Source organism: Vanacampus margaritifer, chromosome 5 (assembly GCF_051991255.1).
Source record: "Vanacampus margaritifer isolate UIUO_Vmar chromosome 5, RoL_Vmar_1.0, whole genome shotgun sequence".
Taxonomy (NCBI): domain Eukaryota; kingdom Metazoa; phylum Chordata; class Actinopteri; order Syngnathiformes; family Syngnathidae; genus Vanacampus; species Vanacampus margaritifer.
Window position 1 is genome coordinate 7,978,592 of NC_135436.1, and position 25,443 is coordinate 8,004,034.

Consider the following 25,443-nt stretch of genomic DNA (forward strand, 5'->3'; position numbering starts at 1 on the left):
GTCCGTCATAGGGCAGTCACGTGATCACGTGACGTCGGTGCAAATGGTCAATAACTTGATTGGCAGTATTAATGAGTGGATCTGTGTGCATATATATGGTAAACCACAGTGAGTACTAATGCAACTCACTCCATAAAGATGGCAGACTTGGCCCAAACATTCAACACAATACACAGTATTTTGCTGCAATGTTGTTAGATTTTCAACAATATTTTGGGGTTAGAGTGTTCATCATCAAGCATTATTTTTTTTGTACATAATCCTCTTAAATTCTAATGAAATGAGTCATACACGACAGCGTCCCTCTCAAAGTCAAAAAGAGCACAGTTTTATTTTGCTGACTGGCGTGATCTATATATAGGTAATGGATATTCACCTTGACTCAATCAGCCCTTATGAATTCTTTAATACACTTAGGTGGTCCTGCAGTTTTATTAGAGTGGGATTGGAGTGTCCTTGTGGGAGGGTCCAACCTCGTGGCAACAATTTTGCTCTGTATGTGTCCTTAGTCATGGAGATCTGTCAACTGGAAAACTCAATGACTTGTTGCGATGGAAAGCACTTTATAGAAAGGATTTGGCTTTGGTTGCTTCAAACAAACGAAGTCTGTGCAACATTGTGGTGCTGAAAGATGCTCTTCTCAAAGTTATTCAGCATGCACTCACTGCAACGAAGGCAAGGCAGATTAGATGAATCATTTCTGGAGTGCTGAGGAAGACATTGCTCACCACCACACTGGTCAGGCAATCCATTTAATTACTGGGTAGGATCTTATTGCATGCACACACATCTGCACTCATCCTCCACTCTGTGTAGCCAATCCCAACAGTGCAAGTCCTATGTGATATTACTTAGTGCAGTGTAATTATTCAAATGACAACGTGTTAAGTTTCCTGTTGGAAAGTGTTGGGAGAGAATTTGTTGATTAAACACATTTCATTTTCTACCACAGCTTGTTTTGCTGAGCTCAGCTTTTGAGAGAACTAATCCTCCTGAGACATTTGCAAACTTACCTTTTGGAAGGATCCCCTTTCAGTCTGCATGTGTATTTTGCTATTTACTTGGGTTTTTGTGTGTTTTGCCACACTTATTCTAAATGACATACAAGCCTCAACAAGGTGTGATAAGAAAATAATATGGTACAATGGTTATGTTACGATAGATAATCTTACTTTATTTTACAATATCATAAAAACTAAAAATACCATACAACCCTCAAATAAAAAATAACTTTGGACTAAAATAATTACAAGTTGCCAACCAACATCCCAAAACAAAATACGTTTGAATTTCCCTGAATTTATTGAGTCAAACCCTTACCAAATCTGAACAAATATTTTAAAGCAATTTTATGTCTCAGGATGGTAAGATTTAGTCCTCTCACAGACATCCATCACATAAATTCCTTTCAGCCATAAAATAAAAAGGTAGGTGTGTATTTTGAGGTGAGGTGAGGGTTAGAGTTCACAAACTGCCCTGCCTCTGTCTGTTTGGTCTGACAATGGCATGTCTGACTTTTGTTCTGTGCTGGAGATAAGGAGCACACCACCCACAGTTTGTGTGGATTCTGGCATCTGACAGCAGCTGAACAGACACATTTTTCATCATCTTAAGGATTAAGATAACCTTGAGACAAATTCCTGGCTCATATTCTTCTTTTAGAAGTATTTTTATGTTCCCAAATGATTACGTTGAAAATGTGAAAACAGGACTTGATTCAATCATTATCTGTTTCCTGTTCATCTTTACACCCAGCGTGGCCATTAAATGCTCAGTATCTTCAAAATGAATCACCACAGTTTCACTGTCAACATTTGTTTGAGTGCTCTATAATGAATAACTTTCTATGATTTATGCCCCTCTCTTGAGTATGCTACATGGCTCGCAACTCACTGGACTGTAAACCAACTCATTATAGTCAGATCAGCTATGTGGTGCTCCCATCACTGAGTGAGAATCCATCATGATAAGTTGATGGACATTTGTCTACTTCCTAATAGCAGTATTGACAAGCATTAATTGGTACCCAGAGGCTGCCAATAATTGAGGATATTGTTCGTGTTAGGACTGAGGCTGTAGAGTGACTGGCTGGAGAAATATCCAGTGCCCGCGTACTTCAGTTTATGATTTACTCAATACACTTCTGGGCATTTATTTTAAACACTTGCTTTTTCAAACCTGCATCATCCTTTGAAAGGGCGTAGACATATATGCGAGTCAAATAAGTTCAAGTGTGTGAAGTGCATAAAATACTAGACTAAGAGCAATTTCTGCAGAAATTGCGTGCGAATGCTGGAAGTTGCTAATAGCTGAATGCTTATGAAGTAAATTGTTAAAATAAATTATGTGAAAATTACACATTTTTAATTGTATTCAATGACAAATTAATAAAAAGAAAACATGAACCGCAATCTGTCTAAGGTAGGATTTAATCATTTCAGAGAAATTATAATCCATTTCTTGATATGATAGTCAGTTGGTTTCGAACCATCAAATTTTCCAAAATGTGGTCCAAGCGGGGTTTGAACCCAGTGCCGCCGTGGTGGGAAGCAATTGCTCTAAGTACTGAGCTTAGATTTGTTCAAATTCATGGCTAATGGCGAATTTATTTTTGATAAGCGTCGTCTGACGCTGAAAGCCAAGAAGAATTTAATAATTTCAGTGAAATTACAATCCATTTCCTGATGTAATAGTCAGTTAGTATATATCCCTTAGCATAATGGCAATATTTATGTAAGACAGAGGTGGGACTCAAACCAGAGACCTCCTGGTTACTGGACAATAAACACTTTACCAAATGCGCCAATGCGTCACAGCTGGTAATGATGAGAAATTAGTTGTAGGTATGGAAGTGGGTGTGGAAAGTGGGACTTTAAGTTCACTTTTTGCTGTAATGAAATATTGCACCACATCATACTGAGAAATGTCTAATATTTTATCAATATCAGTGTTGATACATTTTTTAGGCCACACACGTAGCAGGGTATTTTTAAAAACGGATGTTTCCCTCCTCTGGGTGTAGAAAAAAATAGTGTCCACGCCACCACGTTTGTAGAAAAGAAAACATCCACAGCCAACCACATAAATTTTTAAGTACGTTCATAACCAATCCAGACCTTAAGGTGGCAACAGTTCAACAAATCCTATCCAATCAGAGTACGCCTCCGTCTGGCGACGCCACTTCCACAAAGTGGGCCTACAATGAGATGCATGCCAAGCCTCTAGGTGGCAGTAGTTAGCCAAATGATGTTCATCTCTTGACGTCACTTCACCATACGTCACAAACACGGAATGTCAGCCGCTGATCTGTATATATGCGGATCAGTGCTGTCAGTGCACACAATACTTTTTTTTTTAATCAATTAAAAACATACTTGTAAACAGTCAATGAGTACATCATAAACGTTAAACAAACAAACATAAACAAAAGTTTTTCGCGGTGAAAGCTGAAGTAAACGCTACAATCACTCCTGGCCCTGCAGTGGACTCAAGGTGCGTTCAATGAACAGGCGCACAGTAGGAAATCACAGGCATGCATAGAAAAAGCCCAGATGACTGACAAAGCAACAGGTTGTGACACATTTTTGACACGTCCCTTAAAAAATAAATCGAGTGTGAATTATTTTGTTCCCAGTTTGTAGTATTTGATTACTCATTCGACTAATTGGGAGCGTAATGGAGAAGAGCAAAGACATGCATGCACTCTAGCAACGTTACATTGACTCATGAGAGTGCCACTGTATTACCAAAATTTAAAATGGATGACATCAAATGGAGTAAAATACAGTACTTCAAGAATATAGCATGCAATGTGAATGCACTTACAGTATATACATAAATATATACAGTATTTACATAAATTAACATGTATACATCCTAATATTTTGAATTACCGGTAATAAAAAATAAAAATAATTTTGCTGCTTTTGCTTTACATTTTTGTCGCGGTACCGTTTCAGTACCGGTATCGAGGTATTTTATACAGGTATAGTACCAAAGTCAAAATTTTGGTATCGTGCCAACACCAGTGCCTAATGACGTGTCCTGTGGTCAACATCTACATATTTGTAAATACTTCTTTGTTCTTATAACTATAATCTATTGAACTAAAAAAAAGTGACAAAATAAAAGAGATGTTAAAATTGTCTGGTACAGTCCTTTCACCTCATAGTCGTTGCAGCGTAATGGAGCTATATTGAGAGGACAATAAACAACAGCTTATCTCTTGTGGAGATTGTGGACCATGATTGGGCTGAATTAGTTATGTGCGTCATCTCTTTGGACATTTCAAACGTAGATTGTGTAGCCATGGGGATGAATGGGTATGAGTTGGTCCATGTAATTTTAGGCAGACCCGATAAGGTTGACACAAGAAATACTGTTATTAACACTATTGTACTTTGTAAGTAATCATGATGTGTGTACTTTATAGTGGATAGGCCATGCGTAGGTGGAATTATTTTGACAGCTTAGAAAATAGTAAATGTAAAGTTTCTTTCTCTTTTTCCAGAAGAAACATAAACGTGTCTAACTACCAAATCGGTATGTTTATATTGCCCCAATTCTCTAAAATATGTAGCTTTCTTTATTCTGAGTGAGTGACACTCACTTGAGAGAAGCCCATTCTCTTTTGTGGCCAATTTTAGTTCCTAAAGTCACACGCTAATTTGGTATATGGGTCAATAATACAGTACCGTACTGTATATCGGTCAATGTGGGTCAATGCTCAATTGGCAACCCCTCTGCATGCAAAATAAATGTTGTGCTAAGGAAATTCAAGTGAAATATTATTGTTTGCTTCTTATCACAATATTCATGACACCACAACCTTCGTTGTTACCACCATGACGATATTGTTTAAAATGGAGGCACCATAACAAAACAGCTTTCATTTCTAATATAAATGAGCTTGATTCCTATTGTACATTTCCACTTTCGAGAGACATAGTGCTAAAGTGACATACAAACATGATTATGTATGTTGATGGAAGGATATTGCTAAGGAAGGAAAGTTAACTTCCCATTTACACACTGAGTTGGGAATTTAACCAGCAACCTTCCATTAGTAAGATAACCACTGCACCACCTGAGCCAAGTTAAACAAAATTACATTCTTTAATAGACGGATAGATTGCATTATAGACTTAAATGTTAGACTTAAAACAAGAGTCCACAAGGCTAACCCTAGTCCCTCAATATATAGTCATTGTGAGAAATAATACAGTGATAGATCTTAAAAATGTAACTGATAGTCATAATGGTGATAGTAGGCCAGATTGCCATTACCTCCTAACCCCAAATTAGTTAAAGGATATTTACATTTAAGAAGTACTTCTGAAACTGTATCTTATCTTTCTAATTGGGTGTATTTGCTGCAGGAGAGGTTTGTTGTGGTGAAGGGCATCAGATATCTCAGCTTTGTGAACTAGTGGGATTTCGTTAGGGAGTAGCCAGAGGATGTTTCTGTTTAAAAAAAAAAAAAAAAAGGAAACATTTTTAATTAATTTAAAAATCAGTATGTACGCTTTATGCAACTTCCACTCTTTCAGAAGAGTTTTGAAAATAACAGACATGAAGCAGTAGTTAGAGTATTTAATGCTTTCCATGCTTCCTTTCCTTACTTTAACTATAAAAGCTTTTCCTCATTAAGTCAAAGTTGTCCATTGATCCTCACTTATACAGAGTGCGAAGTGAATCTCTGCCTATGTCTTTACATAATGTATGTTTTGTGTGTATAAAAAGTGTACTATATCCTGCCTTGATTTCTTAAAGTCCCTGTTGAGTTAATTAAATGAATTCTAATGATATATGTGCTCTTTCACAGGCTGTATGCTGTGTTTTGGCCAGTCAGCCTTTTTTCGCTTCAACCACCCTGAAGAAGCCTTAAGGATGAAGAGCATGATGCCCCCGGGAGGCAACATCTCCACAGGGGACTACAGACGATGCGCAGGTATGAGATGTCACTCACAAATTTCTCAATATGACCTTAACTGTATGGAAATTTGGATGATCAGCTGGCATGATGTGTAGGAGAATAGCATTGATCAAGGAAGAAATCGTTAACTCATTCACTCCCAGCCATTTCCACTGAAGCAGTCTCCTTCACTCCCGGCTGTTTTAGTGGATTTGGACTGATTTTGCAAGGCCCACAGAATATTGTGTTCTATTGCTATAAAAACATGGAACCTACTATAAGAAAGGTTAGAGTCTCTTTTTTCATCAGGAAAGTACATTTCAATCTTTTTCCGTTTTGCAGCAATTAGCATTAGAATATAACTAAGTTTCATCATTATTCACAAATCTATTTAGAATGTTGAGTAAATTAGCTTTTTTTCCAACATGGCCCTGGTTGATCTCTTTTGCTCTGCTGCCACCAGCTGGCCGTTTGTATGTACCCTTTCTTCAACCGTTCTTTGCAGTTGAGAGCCTGCATCAAAGCCTTCTGTATGCTCTTGCATAAAAAAACATAAACAATTTATAAATGCTTCTTTGGGACACTTATAAAAAAACATTTAAAATAAACATATTTATACATTTTTGGGAGCAAAATAGTTCATCATTGTTATCAAGTGAAGAAAAAACTAAGGAAGTTGCTAAAATTGATAAATTAGATCAGATAATAGTGAACTTTAATATTTTATTTTAAGGTGATTCTGGATTAGTTGAACATGAGTAAAAACGTATAAATACGTCTTTGGGACACTTAAAACATTTAAAATAGTACGTAACGTATTTAAACGTTCTTGGGAGCAATTGAGTTAAACTATAGTGGTTAGCCCGTCTGTCTGAAAGAGGTTCCAAATAAGGCCTCAAAGAGTCTTTCATTCCTGAATGCTTGCTCAATTTGGCTTTGTTTTTCTTCATATAGATGAATGCGTGTTTTTCCCGAATGGTAGCTTGAATGGCCTATTCTTGAATAGGCCAGTTTGTTGCAAAGACCAACGTTGAAGGAGGATGGCGGTTAAAAGGTTTACAGGTGGCTGTTTGTCTAGCAGTAAACCTCCAGCCTGTTTCCTTTTTAATAGACAGTCATGGTTGTTGGTTACGCAGCAGCACAAGGAGATCTGCTGCTCAGGCTAACAATGCTGGGATTGTATAAAGTTCAACCGCTTATTTTTCCCCCTCATATTATATTGAGCCTTTCTAACTGGAGTTTGAAAAAGATGTGTGCGGAAAGTGCCTGTAAAATGTAAACGCAGTCCTTTTCACTATTGTGGTGAAACATTTGAACTTACTTTCAATTGTGTCTGCCTGTGTTTTGTAACAGCTTGTTAATGTTGTCTAGCTGTCAAACTCTGACGCTAGAAAGCCAGTCAGCTGCGACCTGGTGCCAGAGGTTACACCATGCCTGTTTCATGTGCATCTCATTCCTCTGCGTCTCCAGGCAAACTTGCGTGTTTGCATTCAGAGCGCTCCAGCTGGAAAGCACGTCACTTGAAGCAGATCTTTTCTTAGCTATCTCAGCTATCACAGCCTTGTCTCAGCGTCTTGTTATTTCCCCTCATTTGACAGTGGCTGTGGAGTAAGTATAGCACACATGCAGGCTGCTTGGTGTGGACTTCCTGATCCAGTAATGAAAGCCTTCCGTTGTTTAGAGAAGCACCATTTTCCTTAATTATACATTCCTAGGTTGCGTTGAGATGAAGGCATAGTTGTAACCACTCCCAGGATAATCCTAGCATATCTTCTGTCTGTTTATAAATAAATTACAGAAATTACACTATCTGTTTATGAACTTGTGGGCCACAACTATTATAGTAGGGCAAGCCCAGAAAACTATTTTAACTTATTATTGATTATTATCAGACGTTAGACTTGGGGAATGAATTTTGATAGGTGGAATTGTAATATTGTGTTTCCAAGACAAATATAACAAATACCGTAATTCCTCAAGTACAACATGATTTATTTATTTTTTGAAAAAAAAATTGAATATTAAAAAAGAAAATTGTAGGTGAATACAAAATGTGAGTATGGCAAACTTAATGCTTGTACTTTTATTCCAATACGTTATGTAATGTCTAATGTTACACATTTCTATATAATATAATTTTCGCAGCTCACCAAGAATCATGAGGGCCTCCCGAGTGGAATTGTTATGAAAAAAGCTTGGCGTGAAGAGCAATGAAACAACCTTAAATAAAAACAAACATGTCTTAGCCGATGACGCGTTTTGTATAAAAGTGGGTTCTCTTGATGCAAGAAGTATTATTTTCCCAAGCAAATTTTTTTCGCCACATCGCTATTCCACGACGCTCTCGCCTCAGACAAGTTCGGCGCTTATCCGAGACGTTCTGCTGTTCTTTGGTTTTGTGAAATCATGTGTGTGACCATGCGAGAGGGTTTTTGTGTGTCACACTGTAAAGCGGTGACAGTGCCGAAGGAGGCTTGAGTGTTGATAGAACTGTTAACAAGGTAAGAGTAACTTTCACATAAAACACATCATTAAACTAGTTAGCATACTAGCCAAAACTAGAAAATAGCATAAACCTGCGTGACATCACATATAAGCATAAATGTGTGCTAATAGTGTACATTTAACACTTGGCATGGGCATTCTCAGTGATTAAACTCACCTTGGCATCTGCACACAATAAGAAATGTGTGAGAAATTGAGAATACAGGCAATCTGTGACTCTGAGGTTTTCTGCCATGAACGAACACTAGCAGCTCTATTGACAATTCCGAGATGACGTCACAAAATGGCGGTCAATTCGTTGAAAGAAATCTCTCCGCTCACTGAAAAGCATCAGACTTTGGATCGTTGTAATTTGATTTGTGAGGACTATTTTGATTTTAAAATATGACTACTATAACAATCTTTGTGGTTTGTATGATAGTCACAGGCAAGAGCAATACAAGCCGCCGTTTGTTTTCATCGTATAAAAGAAGCATTTACATTGCTTTGCATTGGAGAAGTACCAGAAATAGCCGAATGTTCAGAATTGTCTGTAGAAACAAAGGAAAACACAACTACTTTACTCGTGTTCGGCTTAAGACTTGACAATGACCGCTCACAATGTAGGAAATCTCAAACATAGACCGAAAACTCAATCAATTACAAAATCAAACTCAACAATGTGTGCTTTCCATTGTTTCTTGACCTGGTTAGTGGACAAAAAAACACTTCCGTCAATGCTTAGTCCGTCATACATACGTACATATATATATATATATATATATATATATATATATATATATATATATATATATATATATATATATATATATATATATATATATATATATATATATATATATATATATATATATATATATATATATATATATATATATATATATATATATATATATATATATATATATATATATATGCCCATCTCTGCAAATTATTATGCATATAATAATTCAATTTGTGATCATCGTGGATGCCAGCAAATCGGAGGAGTGTATAATATATAGAGTATAAAGGAAAAGCAGCATTTAAAGTGCGATTTTCAGGGTGCAGTAACTGCATAATGTCAACTACTTGTTCTCGAGAAATTATGGTACACAAAAAAATGAAATGGCGGGACAAAAATCTGCCCCGCAGGCCTTGACTTTGACACATGGGAGGTATAATATAATATTCCATTAATCATAGAATTAGTTTTTTTAAAACGCTAGTTTTATCCCTACTCGTCATTGTTGTCCATTAACGCGGCACCGCTACTTTCCTGCCACGGGGGGCGTGTTCAAAGAAATAGGCACGTGACGTCCAGATCTCTATGAACCAGGATCACGATATTATGAAGAAATAACATTGCCTTTTCACAGCCAATATCTGTGTGTTTTTTGCCGGTTGTGTGGTGTAAATGTTGTGGGTTTAACTTTAATCCCCAAATTAGGTAATTTGATGTTTTGCAGTTGAACATGCTTCAATGGCCCATATGTGAACTACCGGTACAAAAGTAAAAAGACACAAAGTACATTGTAACATTTGTTTGTTCATGCTTATAGGCCGTTAATGTAACATGTATTGCTTTGCATTTGTGAACCATGTTTACCTACTCAGCTGGGCTTTACTTGTATAGTATGCAAATGAAACCTGGAGTCGACAACACATGTTTTTGATTTGCAACATCCATATCTCCACCCCAAAAAGTTTTCCAAACTGCCGACTAACTTCAACAACGTGACTTCAAAGTGTCTGACCTTCTCCAAACAGTTTCCCGGAAATCATTTTCACAGATGTATTGATGCAGCAAACTATTTTGTGAAACGCATCTTTAAAAATAAAAAAAGTAGGCAGTGTATGTTCAGAATTGTGATCAGGCTTTTCTTTTTTGTTCCAGACAAGATTCTCCTGCAGCCCTAAGGAAAGTATTTTGTCATTGGAAAGATATTCTTTCAAAATGAAACTCTATGCAGACGTTTTCACATATTTTTGAACTGAGTGTTTCATAAACTGCATGTGAAAACAGGAAACTTGCTGAAACGCAGTGGACACATGCAAGGTCACGCCAGGCCTCTGTAATATGTTAACAAAAGAGAAAAAGTGTTCCAATTGCACTGTGTGTTTGTAAGGGCAGTTTTTCTCTTCAGTAAGAGAATCTAATCCAATTGGGAAGTACTGTGTAGTACTTAGTTTGAACACCATAACAATGTGATAAATAATGTGCTACCCAGTGAACTTGCCTGTGAAATCCATACAGTTTATGAGATTAAAATTTACCCCATTAGTTTGCTACACTAATATACTGTAGCTCTGTATTTGTAGTAACACTTAGCTTGTTTTGACTAGCAAAGCTCCGCCAAGTCACCTTTTTTCAGCCAATGAGTTGCACCAGCTTTGCCATTCCTAATGGCCATTTCCTGTTCCTCTGTGTCAGGCCAGCAGGTGGCTTTGCAGATACATGTACAGTATGTGCTTATAATCTAGGCTGGTGTGACCATATCTTTTTACAAAAACTATTTATAATCCTCCACTTCCCTTCTGCTGTTGCTCATCTAGCCTGCCATCTTATTTTGCTTTTCCATTTAAAAAAAATAGCTTTTAAAAACTTTATTTATTTATTTTTTACAATGATATGGCTTGGCATCATGGTGACATGCTGGCAGCACATCTGTCTGACAGCTGGGAGATGTTTTCTCCGTGCTTGTGCGTGTTTTCTCTCGGCATTTCTGTTTCCTCCCACATTCCAATTTACATGCCTACTACATTAATTGTCGCTTACCAGCCCAGGTCATATCTTGCCTCTTGCCCAAAGTCAGCAGGGATTAACTCCAGTAACCTGTGACCCTAATGAGGACTCGCGGTATAGGAAATGGATGGCTGGATGGATGATATAGCTGTTGCAACTCTCACTAGCTGCAAAGGGAAGTTCGTTGAGACGGTTACAGTTTCACTTTCAGCATGCCACAACATTGCATCGTCTCTCCTCTCATAATGGCTTTTTCAGAAGGAAATAAAAATAACTGCCAGTCAATGAAACTGAAATGGATATCAAAGTTTTCCAATCCTCGTTTTTAGTTCCAAACCAGAAATAACCCCCCATTTTCCATCCTTGTAGTCCATTTACTTGAATATTCCAACATATTGGATCAATAAGGTCTGATCTGCAACTTTGCAGTTTAGGCACAAGTCATAGCACACAGTACTGTAATCCTTGTCAGCTTCCTGCTCTTGATGTTGTTAATTTGATGGAAATGTCTTAAAAAGTAATGTCAACTGTATGTATAGTACTGTATTCTGATATAATCTTTTTATTATTCACACCCCAAGAACATGCTTAATATGTTCTTGTACAAAAGCATTTCTGTACTGTGCGAGGATTTTTTTGGGGTTTATGACAGTAATGACATTTTTACACATTTTTTATTAAGAATTTGTCACTCACGTGGCACAAGAAAGCACTCTGAGTTACCGCCATATTTACTGTTGGCCTATGTGAAAAACACATATCACCGTGTATTTAATACAAATATTTATTGTAATTGGAACATAAATACTACATTACCACGTTAGCGGTTTTGACTTAAGTGCTAATTCAGGTTATGTCACCGACAGAGGAACAAAACTGTCTTAAAACAAGGACTTCCTGTATTTAATTTGAAAATAATGAAAAAATGTAAACTAAGTTTATGAAAAATATGTATTTAATTTATACTAAAATTTTAATTATTTTTTTTGCACCCATGAATTTCTATGTGTTTTAATTTCTCTCCCTGTTTGATATAGCTGTAAACGGAATAAAAATGTTTGTGTTGATTTTTGTTTTGTTAGGACAAATAAAAATGTGATTGTGGTTGAATTGAATAATATTTCCATGGCTTTAAATCCAGAAATGGACGAATGGCGAAGATGTGGTCAATAACCGTGAAACACATTACTGTACTATATATAAACAACAACATAACAGACTGCATAACGTGTGCAGTAAAGTCCGCGTCGTCGTAGCCGGAAACGAGGTAGCTGAACCTTCAACATAAAATCTAGACATGAATGCATTCACAGTGTAATCCCGGAAAACTGCGATGGTGCGTTACCCCACAGCCGTTTGACATTCTTCGTGTTGGTATCTTTGGAAACGGTGGATAATGCCACTGTGAATTTTCCACGTGGGAACGAGATTCGGTTTATTTATGGGCAAACATTTGGACCGGAAAACGACTCCAGTTTGGTATCTTGACGAACAGTGGCGCCACAATCGCCAACAGTGCGGAGCAGCACCCTCGATCCCTTAAAAAAATACAAATAAATACCGTTTAACTGCAGCCGTCCTAGGCGTACGCGCAGCCTGGATCCTCCGGGCTGCAGTCACAGCTGGCGTGGCACTTGCGCCCGGAGGATGTACCCCACAGTTAGGCAAAGAGCAGGTGGACAGCGCGAAAGGCTGACCGGTTTTTATCCAGTCACGTGAGTAGCCTTCTCCCGAAAAAGACCACATCGCTTCATACGGTTTTGTATTTTCTGCCACCCACCAATCAAAACCGATGCCAATATTTTTGCGATGTTCATATTTAGATACTGTAATCCTAGCAGTCACAGTGTGAGGCGATGACCGTATCGGCAAGTGAGCCACGGTGCGTAATTGCCAGATTTCCTAATGAAGTTAGGAATGCTGCCCTCCAGTTCCCAAGACTATGACATCACTTCACGGGCTTTCCCCTATTTTGTCCCTATCCCGACCCCCTCTTCTTGTGCCTCTGCACCCCTTGCTGTGTGCTAACGACTACGTGACACTAGCGTCCATGCAAGGCTTTGTGTATCAATGTGCTTTCGTGACACCTTGCAGACATAATCATAAATAAGCATAAACACTGTAAAACAAACCCACTTCGATTTAATGGTGATGACTGTCATTGAGCGCTGAGCAATGATAAGAGTAGCATACAGGAAGCGACTCCCTTCCCTGCGGTGCCAGAACAAGCTAATGCATTATTTTTGGGGCTTTTATATTTTTACAATGTTCTTTTTCTGAGGTATATCTGGCAAAATCATGAAAATAAACGCTTCATTTGTTAGCCATGGACCCCAACAACCCCCACCCTCATCATGATTTCTGTAACCAGGAATTTTTCATTACCTAAGAAACTGCCTGTGGATGGTGTGAAATGCTGTTGCTGAGGCAAAAGCCAAAGCTTGGAAGATAATATATGTACAGTAGCCTACTGTACAATTACGCCGCCCCCCCCCCCCCCATGGCATCACAAACTGTTGGTAGTGCCACAGTATCATTACCATTATCATTGCTATAAAAGTGGTTAGAGTGTCCGCCCTGAGACTGGGAGGTCGTGGGTTTGATTCCCGGCCGGGTCATACCAAAGATAATAAAAATGGGACCGATTGCCACTCTGCTTGACACTCAGCATTAAGGGTTGGAATTGGGAGGTTAGATCACCACATGATTCACGAGCGCGGCGCTGCTGCTGTTCACCGCTCCCTCAGGGGATGGGTCAAATGCGGAGAACGAATTTCGCCCCACTTAGATGGGTGTGACAATCAGTGGATCTTATTTTATCTTATAAGATTGCTGTAATCCTCATGATTGGGAAAATAAAGAAACAATATCTTGAACATTTTTAAACTATGTTGATGTAGTTTAGAAATCGTGACATTATTACATTTGTGATTTCCCCCCTCAAATATTACTATTTTAATTGAAGCATGTGACAAGTCAATTTAAGAGTTTTTTTTTTTTAATATTGTTTTGTTTTTTTGATCTGATCGTTTCCACAAGGCCATACAAATTATTCAAGTTGGCAGTAAAGTGAGACTGTCAAGATTCGATTACTCTGTGTCCTATGACTCCTACGTCGTGTTTGGGCCACACAGTAATTGGGTTATGGACGAACATTTTTTTTCCTAATCCCTATCCAAAGTACAGTACATGGCTGTTAGTGTTTTCATCTCCTCGTGTCTGTCCTTCTTTCCCGCAGTGCCAATCCATTATCCTCTCTCAACCTTCCATTTAGGCATGATCTGGAACATGTTTATTACATAAACCTGAATGATTATTATTGCTGAATGCACTTGATTGGTGAAAACCTTTGACATGTTTTATGCAAGGAAACTAACGAAAACCAGGGTGCAAAGAAAACTTCATAAGGTCAAAGACTGAAGCCAAACCTTTTTGCTCACCAGCTACTGTACTACCCACTCAGCATTTTCACTAGCCACATTTATATATATATATATATATATATATATATATATATATATATATATATATATATATATATATATATATATATATATATATATATATATATATATATATATATATTTTGTTGCAATTTTGTTGTTGTTGGATAATAGGATTTATGCCCAGCCAACTTCTACATTCCGTTAACCTGGCAATAGCCAGATTGATAATTGGGATTCACTCAAGGACATTCTTCACATTATCAATCTGGAACTTCTTTCAGTAGATCCGTTTGGGAAAGGCGGGGCTTGCTGTACATACTTCAAGCTGATTGGACGATGCGGCATCTTGTGTTTGTTTTGACTAATCGCGGCAACGGATGAAAATGTCGTCTTCGGTCTCATCTTAGGGGGGAAAAAAAAGCACAAACATCTTAACTAGCTAAAAATGCACGAAGTGCCTCTTGCTATTTAACTCTTTCACTGCCACTGACGTTTAAAGACGTCAAGTAAAAACCTACGCTTCACTGCCAATGACGTCAAAAGACGTCATCCAATGATTTTTTTATTTTTTTTTGAAACGGGTAGAGGAAACCCTTCCGCATGTCTGGAGAAAGTTTCAAGTCTGTCTGTTGTGCCTAATGACTATTTTTGGCCCCTAGAGGGCAGCGATGACTCTCTTTTGACAAGATCGGGTGGGCGTCAGTAGAGGCGGAGCTAGAGCGTCGAGCAGGAGATGAGAATGGAAGACAAAGGAAAAATGGCGGCCGGTCGCGAGGAGCTCACACCCGAGATGTTTTTTTCAAAGACCAAAAGCATCGCTGAAAAAGCACATTCTTGACGACGATGATCATCATAGATGATGAAGATGAGGGTGACTCCGTGGTTGGAAAGCATTGACGCGGCAGTAGAAGACGTTAGATGGAGCTAGATGGAGGAGGGAACGGGCAATGGCGAGCGTTTGCAAGCAGCTCTACACTTACAAGACGAAAGGCATCGACCAACGCTAAAATAGTACATTGATGACGACGGTGATCATCCTCGATGATGATGAAGGTGAATCCAAGCTTGACGGCCAAATTGGAACCGCTGACGCGGCGGCTATGGCGGTGTCGTAACGCGGAGCGCAACCGAGCACGCACAGGCGGACGTTCGATCGGACGACGGAGAGTGCCCCGAGTCCAAAGCATATTCATCGGAGGAAGTGTGTACAGTCTGCTACTTGCTTTTTATTCCCCGGGAAAAAAGGCCGTCAAGAAAGTGTAACGTTTGCACGCAAAACGGACCAATGTGAAAGTGAAAGTAAACTGTTGTGCGAGTCCTGGCGTCTCCTTGCACGCAGGAGAGCGTTACAAAAGGAAAAACTGTATTTGAAACATCCACATAATTGTAAGTAGTACCACAGTTGCACACATTTGTAAATAGTTTGCGAAATTGTTTTGTCAAATTGTTACACTGTTGAATGGAAATAAACGTATTTTGCAATCAAAAAACACTTTTTCATTGTTGGTGAAAGCGTTTTACAGAAGTAAAGCACTATTTAGGTGTTTGTGGCATCATTCATGGACAAAAAGAAGTGTACAATTCACTAGAGTGCATGAAATAACATCGTTTCACAAAAAGCTCTTTTTCTCCGTTTTTTGTTTCAAAAGAGAGAATTTCGGTGAAAGTAACCATTTTCTATTGTTGATTACTGAAGAACGGAATAAGGTAGAAACAAACTTTTTTTCTGATGAAAGCTGAGAGTCCAATCTTTCATTTGGTAGTATGTGTGTTTCCATAGTCCAAACACAACATTTTCTGTGGACCTTGAAAGATCACTCAAAATGCTTAAATCGGCTGGCAGTGGGGACAACCCGTTTCTGAAAACGTCTGGCAGTGAAAGAGTTAATATTCAACAAGGAAACGGTGAGTAATTCGGTGAGAACAGAATTAATTGCAGCATCCATTTGTCTATGTTAGGTTTGTTTGTTTCCCCCGCTTCCTAGTTTCGACACCTGATTGGTCCGACCTAAAAAAAGGTCGGTTGCGAATATATCAGCGGCAGCAGTACAAGATGTATTCTCATAGTATTTGTAAATAAATACGGCAAGAATTCAGGTTGCTGGCAAGGTTAACGTTCAGTAAAACAGATCAACTCATTCACTCTGAGCCATTTTCATTGAAGCGACCCCCTTCGCTCCCGGTTGTTTTACTGGTTTTTGACTGATTTTGCAAGGCCCTCAGAATATTGTTATGTTGCTATAAAAACATGGAACCTACCAAAAGAAAGATTAGAGTCTCTTCTTTCATCGGGGAAAAAAGTATATATGTATCGGTTTCCGTTTTGCAGCAATTAGCATTAGAACATAGCTAAATTTTATCACTATTCACATTCCTGTTGAAAACACAGTCAAAAAGAGTTTGTTGCAACATGGCTCTGATCTCTTGCACTCTGCTGCCACGTGCTGGCCGTTTTTTCTAATAACTACCATTGCTTTATGCCACCTCGTCATGTCAGAAGCTGCATCAAAGTCTTCTGTATGCTCTTGCGTAAAAACATACAAAAACATATAAATACGTTATTGGGAGTAAATGACAAAATATTAAAAGCCGAATGAGTTAAAGTATTTCATTGCAGTTCAGGTGACTGGGAGAGCCCTGTGGCAGGAAAACAGGGCAAAACAACTATAGAAATATTAAATGTGCACTTTTTAGTTTTATGCAAGACATCTTCAAAAAAGAAAAAAGATAAAAAGACAGTCAAGGATCAACATTGGCCCCGCTTTCACTCGCTGGCGTCAGCTTAAAAACGAGGCTATGTGCTTGTCCTCATGGGAAATGTGGTCTTCCTTCAGACATAACATTACCGCTTTTGTCCACATGGCGCTGCCATAATCAATGTAAACTTGAAAGTTCCTTAGTGTTGCTTTATTGCCAAGCCCTGTATATGAAACCATCTTCTATGAGTCAGTCAGATAATGAATATCAGGTCATAATGAATTATATGAATCTTATCATGCTTATGCAACAGCTGTTACGGTGCAACATGCTGAAAGGATAATTTAGGGCAAAGACTGAAAATAAAAAATGTAATATTGATGCCAATTTTCATCTGGCATGGTCTTATTGTGATGGTGAAGCTTAATGGCATCTTTTCCCATTTGACCTATTTCAGACACGGAGAGCTTGGTCAATGGGAATCACCAGGCCAGGCCAGCACAGTCTTCCCAAGAAATTGGTGAGAGAGTCCAGTCTGAGCACAGTGCAATTGTAAGCTCTATTGAAAAGGACCTCCAGGACATCATGGACTCCTTAGTCATGGATGACCCCGAACCTTGCTCCTCTGAAGACAAAAAGCCGCCTGGGGGGCAACCAGTTAGTCATTCACCCCTCTTACCCATGGTCAATGGTGGGGGCAGGTATTTGCTGTCTCCTCCTACAAGTCCTGGGGCCATGTCCATGGGATCCAGCTATGACAATACATCTCCACCCTTTTCTCCTCTCTCTTCCCCTTCAGCAGCCAGCAGTGGTAGCTTTACTAGCCCATCTCCTGGTGGAGCACCCCAGGACCACGTTTCTTCTTTGCCACCAGTGCCTGCACGCTCCTCTAGCTACAACTTTACCAGCCATTCACAACTTGTTTCCCAGCCACGGACCAACCTACCTAGCTTTAATGGTGGCGGCGTAGGTCAGAAAATTCAAGAGAGCCCCAGGCTACAAAAGAAGACCTTAGGGGAGGCTTCTTCAAGCCCTAAGCCAAGTCGTAGAGGATTATGCCAAGATGAATCAGAGAGTCCCAGACAGACTCCGCCTTTGTCTTCAAATGAATCTCTCAGCAGCAGAAATATTTTTCCAAGTAGCCCTGGTTTCAATCCCAAGTTCCCACCGTGTTCTTCCATGTCCCCTAGTATGAGGACCAAGACAACCACAGTGCTTCATGAAAGGCCTGCTAGCCCTTTTAGAGAGCAGACAAACATAACCGATCGCTTCATCAACTCAAATCCATCCAAGCAACTTTCCCAACCTACTAAGGCCTATCAGCCTCCTCTCGATCCTGTTGTCCATATCATTCATGGCTCACCGTGCCAGCAGCCGCCAGAAAGCCCTCGCATGGCTAGGCGAAACATAGAACTGAATGGTGGAGGAGGTAATATGAGAGAACTTCCACCTCTAAGTCCCTCCATTGCTCGTAGAGGCGTACCAGTACTTCCAGGGGCACTTCCAGGAACGGTACCAAGTGCAATCCTTAAGACACCTGATAGCCCCTCAAGTGTGGGCAAGCTGGTCTCTGAGAGTCCCAGGCTTCATCGCAAGACTGGAACTACAACTGTGGATTTGACTGGCAGCTGGGGAATGCGAGCCCGTAGTCCTTCACCCACATCTCTGATGATGGAAAGTGGCACGGGAATCGGAAAAGCCAGCTTTGGCAACTCGCTTTCATCTGCGTATAGTCTGGGTTCTCTGCCTGGCTCATCTCCCATGTCAAGTCCCAGAAGCAACAGGAAGATATCAACGGTGCGATCAGGGATGAGAGAGAGGAAGAACAGCATCTCAGAAATCAGCGACAACGAGGATGAGCTGTTGGAATACCATCGACGACAGAGGGAGGAGCGACTTCGAGAGCAGGAAATGGAGAGACTGGTGAGTACAAAACAAACAAACAAATCTTTTCAGGAAACTTCATATTTACAAAGAGCATAATAAATATTACACTGGGGAACACATTTTTTGTTGAGTTAGGTCTAACTCCTGTTTTTAGCTAAATTTTGTGTGCGGAATCCAAAACTGAAGAAGTTTTTCTCTATCACGCCAAGTTTTTGAACCATACGATCCCAGTTTTCTTAATGAATATAAAAAATACTGTACATAAAAGAAATGTGCTTGTTTTTTAAAAATGAGATACAAATTTACGTTTATGGCTCTATCTGGAGTAGAGCTGTCAAAAGTAATCGATTAATCGACAAGTAATCGATTATCAAATTAATCGACAACTATCTTAATTAACGAGTAATCATTTGGAGCCATTTTTTTCAATTTTAAATTTTAAATTTTTGGTAAATTAATTAATTTATTTTTTAAGTCCACTAAGGTTGGATTTGAATTTAGTGGATATAAATACTCATTGTTCCTTATCTTCTGCACACATATGCACATCTTACACAAACAACAACAAATTTAGCCTATGCTAAATGATTGACAATCGAGATTAGCATTAGCCCTGAATAAACTTGAATCACTTACTTATTGTACTTTCCATGAAAATCACTTCATAGTCCCACATATGAAAAATCCAATTTGATCAAAATATTGATGCACTTAAATTGCGCTTTATCTTCATCTTATGTTTACTAAGCCTGACGTATTTGCTACATATTGAGTTGTCGAAGCCTACAATGGCCATTGGTGCAGCACACTAACGGTACAGCACACGTGCACAGAAAGGTTTAAAGGTTAACACACTTTATGCTCAAGGATCCCACGCCGTGACCCTCATGTATTTTTTGGTGCCATCCCGAACAAATCCATAAACGTCACAAAGTGAGTTTGTTTCTACCGGCAGCGTCCATTTCTGCAAGTGCGCTGTGGCCAACTGGGTTGATTTGGCTCGGTTTTTGGTGGCGTAAAACCGTTGTATAATAGTCCTTATGGCAAATGCTGGATGGCCTCGCCTGCAAGCTACTTTGAGGAGTGAGAAAAAAAACAAACAAAAACAAACAGCTCGGCGGAGTCGCCACATCTGGCGAAATCTTGCTCTATGTTTAACATAGTAGCCTTCCTGTTGCTGACACACGTCGGGCCGCCATCTTACGTGTGTCTGGCGCCAATAAATTCATTGGAGCTCTTTGATTTATTTAGCGATGTTGACGCAGATTGTTTTGTTATAAACATAAAACAAGTAACGTGCCAATTTTCTCCCTTTTCAGTCCAAAGAGACCACAAACAAACCCTAAGAAGCATCTTAGTTAGTAGTGGTGAATGCTGGTCGGAGTCTGTCAGCAATAAATGTTCGTGCGTAAACACGGAATATTGGTTCCAGGCCTCCTGGCAACTTTTGGTGCCACAAATATGTTTTTAAAAATTATTAAAATAGCTTTGACGCATGCATTTTTGCGGCGACCAATTTTGTGGTCGACTTAAGCGATTTGGTCGACTTTTTTCCCCAGCCCTAAATTGTTCACTGATTTCTGCAGTCCTTCATTGAAAGAAGACTGATTGTCTTCTGTGTTTAATTAAAATAAGACATTTGCAAACATCTATTTTTACTTTGGAAAACAATGACCGAACCGGTAACATAGTACAACATCATTCCCCCTTTTTTTTCAAATCACTATACGAATACGAAGTACGAAATAAACACCAATCACTAGTTAATAAACAGTAATCAGGGAAAAAATGCTTTTTGCAAAATTAAAATGAATCCGATTAGTTTATGAATCGATTGAATAATCGATAGGTTAATTGATTCTAAAAATATTCGATAGTGGCAGCACTAATCTGGAGTGCTTAAATTTAGGACTAGCACGTTTGATGCTCCAAAGTGGAATTTTCCTTATCTGGAGTGTAAATTGTAGAGAATAAATTTCAGAATATAATTGTGAATCAGCATGCCAATTTTAGTTTTAATCAGCATAAAAATCAAACTCAATAGATTTTCTTTCTTTTTTTTTTATTGGTCCCCAGCGTTAACAACTTGAGGATAATCACATCCATTACACCATTGTTGACTAATTGGATTAGGTTATTTGTTTTCAGTCTAATCTGCGGTTGAAACTAATAGGTCTGTTTTGTAAGGCACAGTTGATTAACTGGTATTGAATTGTTAAATAGGTTCATATTTTATGAGGACACCTTGTCTGATCTCCTTGCTAAGGAAATGTCATTGCTTGCAGGTAACATCTGTTGTGTTTACAAAGTGGATGAGCCAGAAGTTTAGTAATGTCTGTCACTTGGCTGTTGGCTATCCAAATTGCTGCTGACATGCAGCCTTCGGCTTTAGAGTGCCAGGAGGTTCCCATAGTAACCACATTGTTTGTTGTTTCCTAAGCTTTGCAAAAGGGGAGGGTGGTAGGCATTTTGAACTTGTCTGCTACTGAGTGAAAAAAAGGAACAGCAACAATTAAATGTTTTAAAGGTGATTGTGCAGAATCACTGCTGGTGTTGTGTTTCAATCAACCTGACCTTCGTGCCGGAATTGTGGGGTCACTTTCCAGTTTCCAGTCTGTAATGGTGGGAATGTGAGTGTGAATGGTTGTCTGTCTTGAGTCTTAAGGGCCCTGTGATTGACGGCTGGACCAGGGTGTCGTCTGCCTTTTGCCTGAAGTCAGCAATGATGACAAAATTGCAGGAAGTACAGTTTGTCCCTTCCCTTTGACATTTATTTAATTTTCCTGAAAATACTTTCCTGCCAGGGCGGCACGGTGGCTGACTGGTTAGCACGTCCGACTCCCAGTGCAGAGGACGTGAGATCGAGTCCGGGCTTCGGCCTTTCTGAGTGGAGTTTGCATGTTCTCCCCGTGCTTGCGTGGGTTTTCTCCGGGTGCTCCGGTTTCCTCCCACATTCCAAAGACATGCATGTGAGGTTAATTGAACACTCTAAATTGTCCATAGGTGTGATTGTGAGTGTGGATGGTTATTTGTCTTTCTGTGCCCTGGATTGGCTGCCAACCAGTTCAGGGTGTACCCCGCCTACTGCTCGAAGCCAGCTGGGATAGGCTCCAGCGACCCTTGTGAGGACTAAGTGGTTAAGAAAATGGATGGATGGATACTTTTCCACCATTATGAGATATTTTTCAGGAATTGCAGTATATTTATACTGAACATTTGTGAGGTCAGATGTACAGACTTGTTAAATGGATTGCACTTTAACGGAATGTTTTTGATCAGGTTGAAGTTAGGGCTCAGTGTGCCCCCTCTATAAAATTGTGTACTTTTTTATTGTCATTGCATTACATTTGACTGTAAAGTGCAATAGTTAGTAGGGGTGGGAATCTTTGGCTGTCTCACGATTCGATTCAAATCAGATTTTTGGGCCTGCGATTTGATTCAGAATGATTTTTGATTCAAAATAATTTGATTAACACTGATTTTCATTTCACTTTATAGATGTACAAAGCATTGTCATGATCTCCTCCAGTCTGACTCGCTAATGCGAATGCCATTTTTTTTTTCAATTATTTTATACTGTCTTGCCCTTGTTTGTGTGTGCCTTAATTGGAAGCGCTGTTCATGTTGTACATGATTTGGCCACTTGGGGGCAGTGTGGTTCTGCGTGTTCTGATACACTGTTAAGCTGTAGCTACATTAGAGAGTAGAAGGAAAAAGTCATAATCAAGTTATTTCAATAAAAGTAGTTTTTTTTTTGCAGCGTAGGAAAAGCAATTAGCAGTGAGTAATGTTACGATGCATCTCTGTATACATTTCTGAAGCGTTTTGTATGAATAGCCGTTCTTTTGAGTGATAAAAGTGCCGCGTGATGCGCGCTAATTAGCATTAGCGAGTCAGACTGGAGTAGATCATGAAGATTTTTTACACATCCATAAATTGAAGCAGAAATCATTGCCAATCTAATCGTTTTGAATCTAAAATCGTGAACAGCACTCCCAATAAAGGCACGCACAAACAAGGGCAAGACAGTATAAAATAATTCTAATAAAATTGATTTTGGGACATTTAAAATCAATTCTGAATCGTACTAAATGAGAATCGCGATTCTTATCAGAATAGATTTTTTGGGCACACCCCTAATAGTTAGCATTTAATATGATTATTATAGATTACAAGTTAATAATTGATTGATTGATAAATGATTGTTTGTGCTGTGTGTTACATTTAATAAAAATAGACTCTTAAACTTTGTCAAAGCTAACAGAAATCCTACATTAGAGCTTGGATTTGCAATCCACATCAGGACTTAGAATAGGTAACCTTTATTTTCTTTGCTCTCTGGAATTTTGGTATGACAGGAAATACAATTCAGCTCACTTGAATACTTAGTCACTCCTGTGGACTCAATGAAAAGTGGTTAGTCATCGTAGCTACCTTCAGACTTGCCCAATCCACGCAAAATATTGAGAATAGATGCTGTATGTGCAAAAAAGTCAAGATTCAGTCAAGATTTCTCGGCAGCATATTTTGTTATTGTATTGTAACGCTCTCTGAGAAAGAAAGCAGGGCGTGGAGCTGCAGGGCCTGTAATTAGTCACAGTTGATTCACTGTCATGAGAGATTTTTTTCACCCCAGAGTTTATGCATTTAAGTCATTTCACACAGGCCCGCGACTCCCTATACACAACTGATTACAAAAAGATAATTAGATGAGTGTTTCACAGAGGTTTACTAAGGAAAAAAGGAGTTATTGTTATTGTGAAATCAGTGTGAGTACACAGCTCTGAGGCAGCAGGACTGCAGGGGGCTCTGATTAAAAGAATGTGCCGACTTGCTGTATCTTGTGTTGCGTTCAAGGTTTTTTTTATTTTTCAAATTTTTCAAATATTTAAAAAAGTCCTTCATACATTATGAAACACAAAGCTAACAACACTGAGTACAAATGGCAGCAAGGGATGTTGGCAGCTCTTGTCTTGCTAGGCCCAAATTATTATTTTTATTATTATTATTATTGTTATTTTATTTTACCGTAATTTTAATTTTAATCAGACCTCATTTATGTGTAATTAATTACATTTCTCTGCACAAATGGATAAGTTCTTGCGGTGCCCCTGCTCATCTCTTACGGCACCCTGGTTGGGAATCATTAGTATACGGTATTATGAATATGAAAGCAGGAAATTTGCCAAAGTTGATTCTTCACCATGCTATGTGTAAAATTCTAAACTGTCATCATAAACAGAAGCTAAATGCTGTATGTTAAAACACAAAAACAAATTGTGTGCTCAGAGCCTTAGTAATTAGTACTGTAATAATTATTATTGTTTGTCCGGTTGCTCTTACAATCTATTGATATATATTCTGATGGGATATACAGTAAGATGTGACAATACTTTTAGTTTTTAACAACAGTAAAACTATTGAAGTAACTATTATTTATCCATCCATTTTCTTAACCGCTTATCCTCCTCTTATGTAGGGATAAACCGATTATTGGCGCCAATATTCAGCATTTTGACGAATATAGGCATCAGCAAATTTTTGATGAATTGTATGGCTTATAATAGATCCATTTAAAAAAAAAAAGTGTTAACATCAGGGAACTCATTAAAAAAAATTCAGAGATTCTGCTGACCCTAGAAACCTTCTGTTTATGTTTGAAATTAAAACTAAGGTAAGTCGAAATTTTATTCTTCAGATATTTAGAAATTTTGGAATACTACTGCTCCTGGGAGATCCCAGAACTTTTTGCTAGATTTTTAAAACGAAGAGGTCTATTGACTAAGATTTTTTTTTCAACACTCTAATATTTTACCAACCCTAAAAGTTGTTCAATAAACATATGCTTTAAAATTCCCCTCAAAATTAAAAGCTGGAGTTTGTATTTTTTCTAATTTTGATGCCAATATTTTCCCTTTTAATGAAAATGAATATCGGCACCAAATATCGATTATCGCCGACCTTGACTACTAATAATCGGTATCGGCCCTGAAAAAAAAAACATATCGGTCTACCTCTACTCTCATGTGTAACTAAGTTAAACAAAACAGAAAATGGCAGCCTAATAACTTTAACATTAGGAGAGTTATGTTGGATAACAGCAAAGAAAAAGGAAACCAACATGAATTGGTGTTTTCCTTTTGGACTTGTTGGTAATCCCTCTCTGCTAATAGACTATATGCGGTTAAGTCTATCAGATCCAGGCTGTCCTGTCTGCTTCTGTGTTCACCACATGAATGTCTGCCTGACACCCCCGTCCTGGCAGAGAC

The 25,443-nt window shown here is 38.7% G+C and overlaps 1 protein-coding gene across 16 annotated transcripts in view; it reads left to right on the forward strand.

Annotated features, from left to right (window-relative positions):
* Positions 1 to 25,443, forward strand: part of phldb1b (pleckstrin homology-like domain, family B, member 1b) — a 110,988-nt gene that overhangs the window by 45,179 nt on the left and 40,366 nt on the right. For 15 of the 16 annotated variants that reach the window (XM_077565111.1, XM_077565119.1, XM_077565109.1 and 12 more), the window contains 2 exons: positions 5,825 to 5,950; positions 17,745 to 19,210. In XM_077565111.1, coding sequence (XP_077421237.1) covers positions 5,825 to 5,950; positions 17,745 to 19,210 — 1,592 coding nt within the window. Of the gene's footprint in view, positions 1 to 5,824; positions 5,951 to 12,551; positions 12,860 to 17,744; positions 19,211 to 25,443 lie in introns of those variants that run through there. The other variant, XM_077565118.1, reaches the window with a different exon arrangement.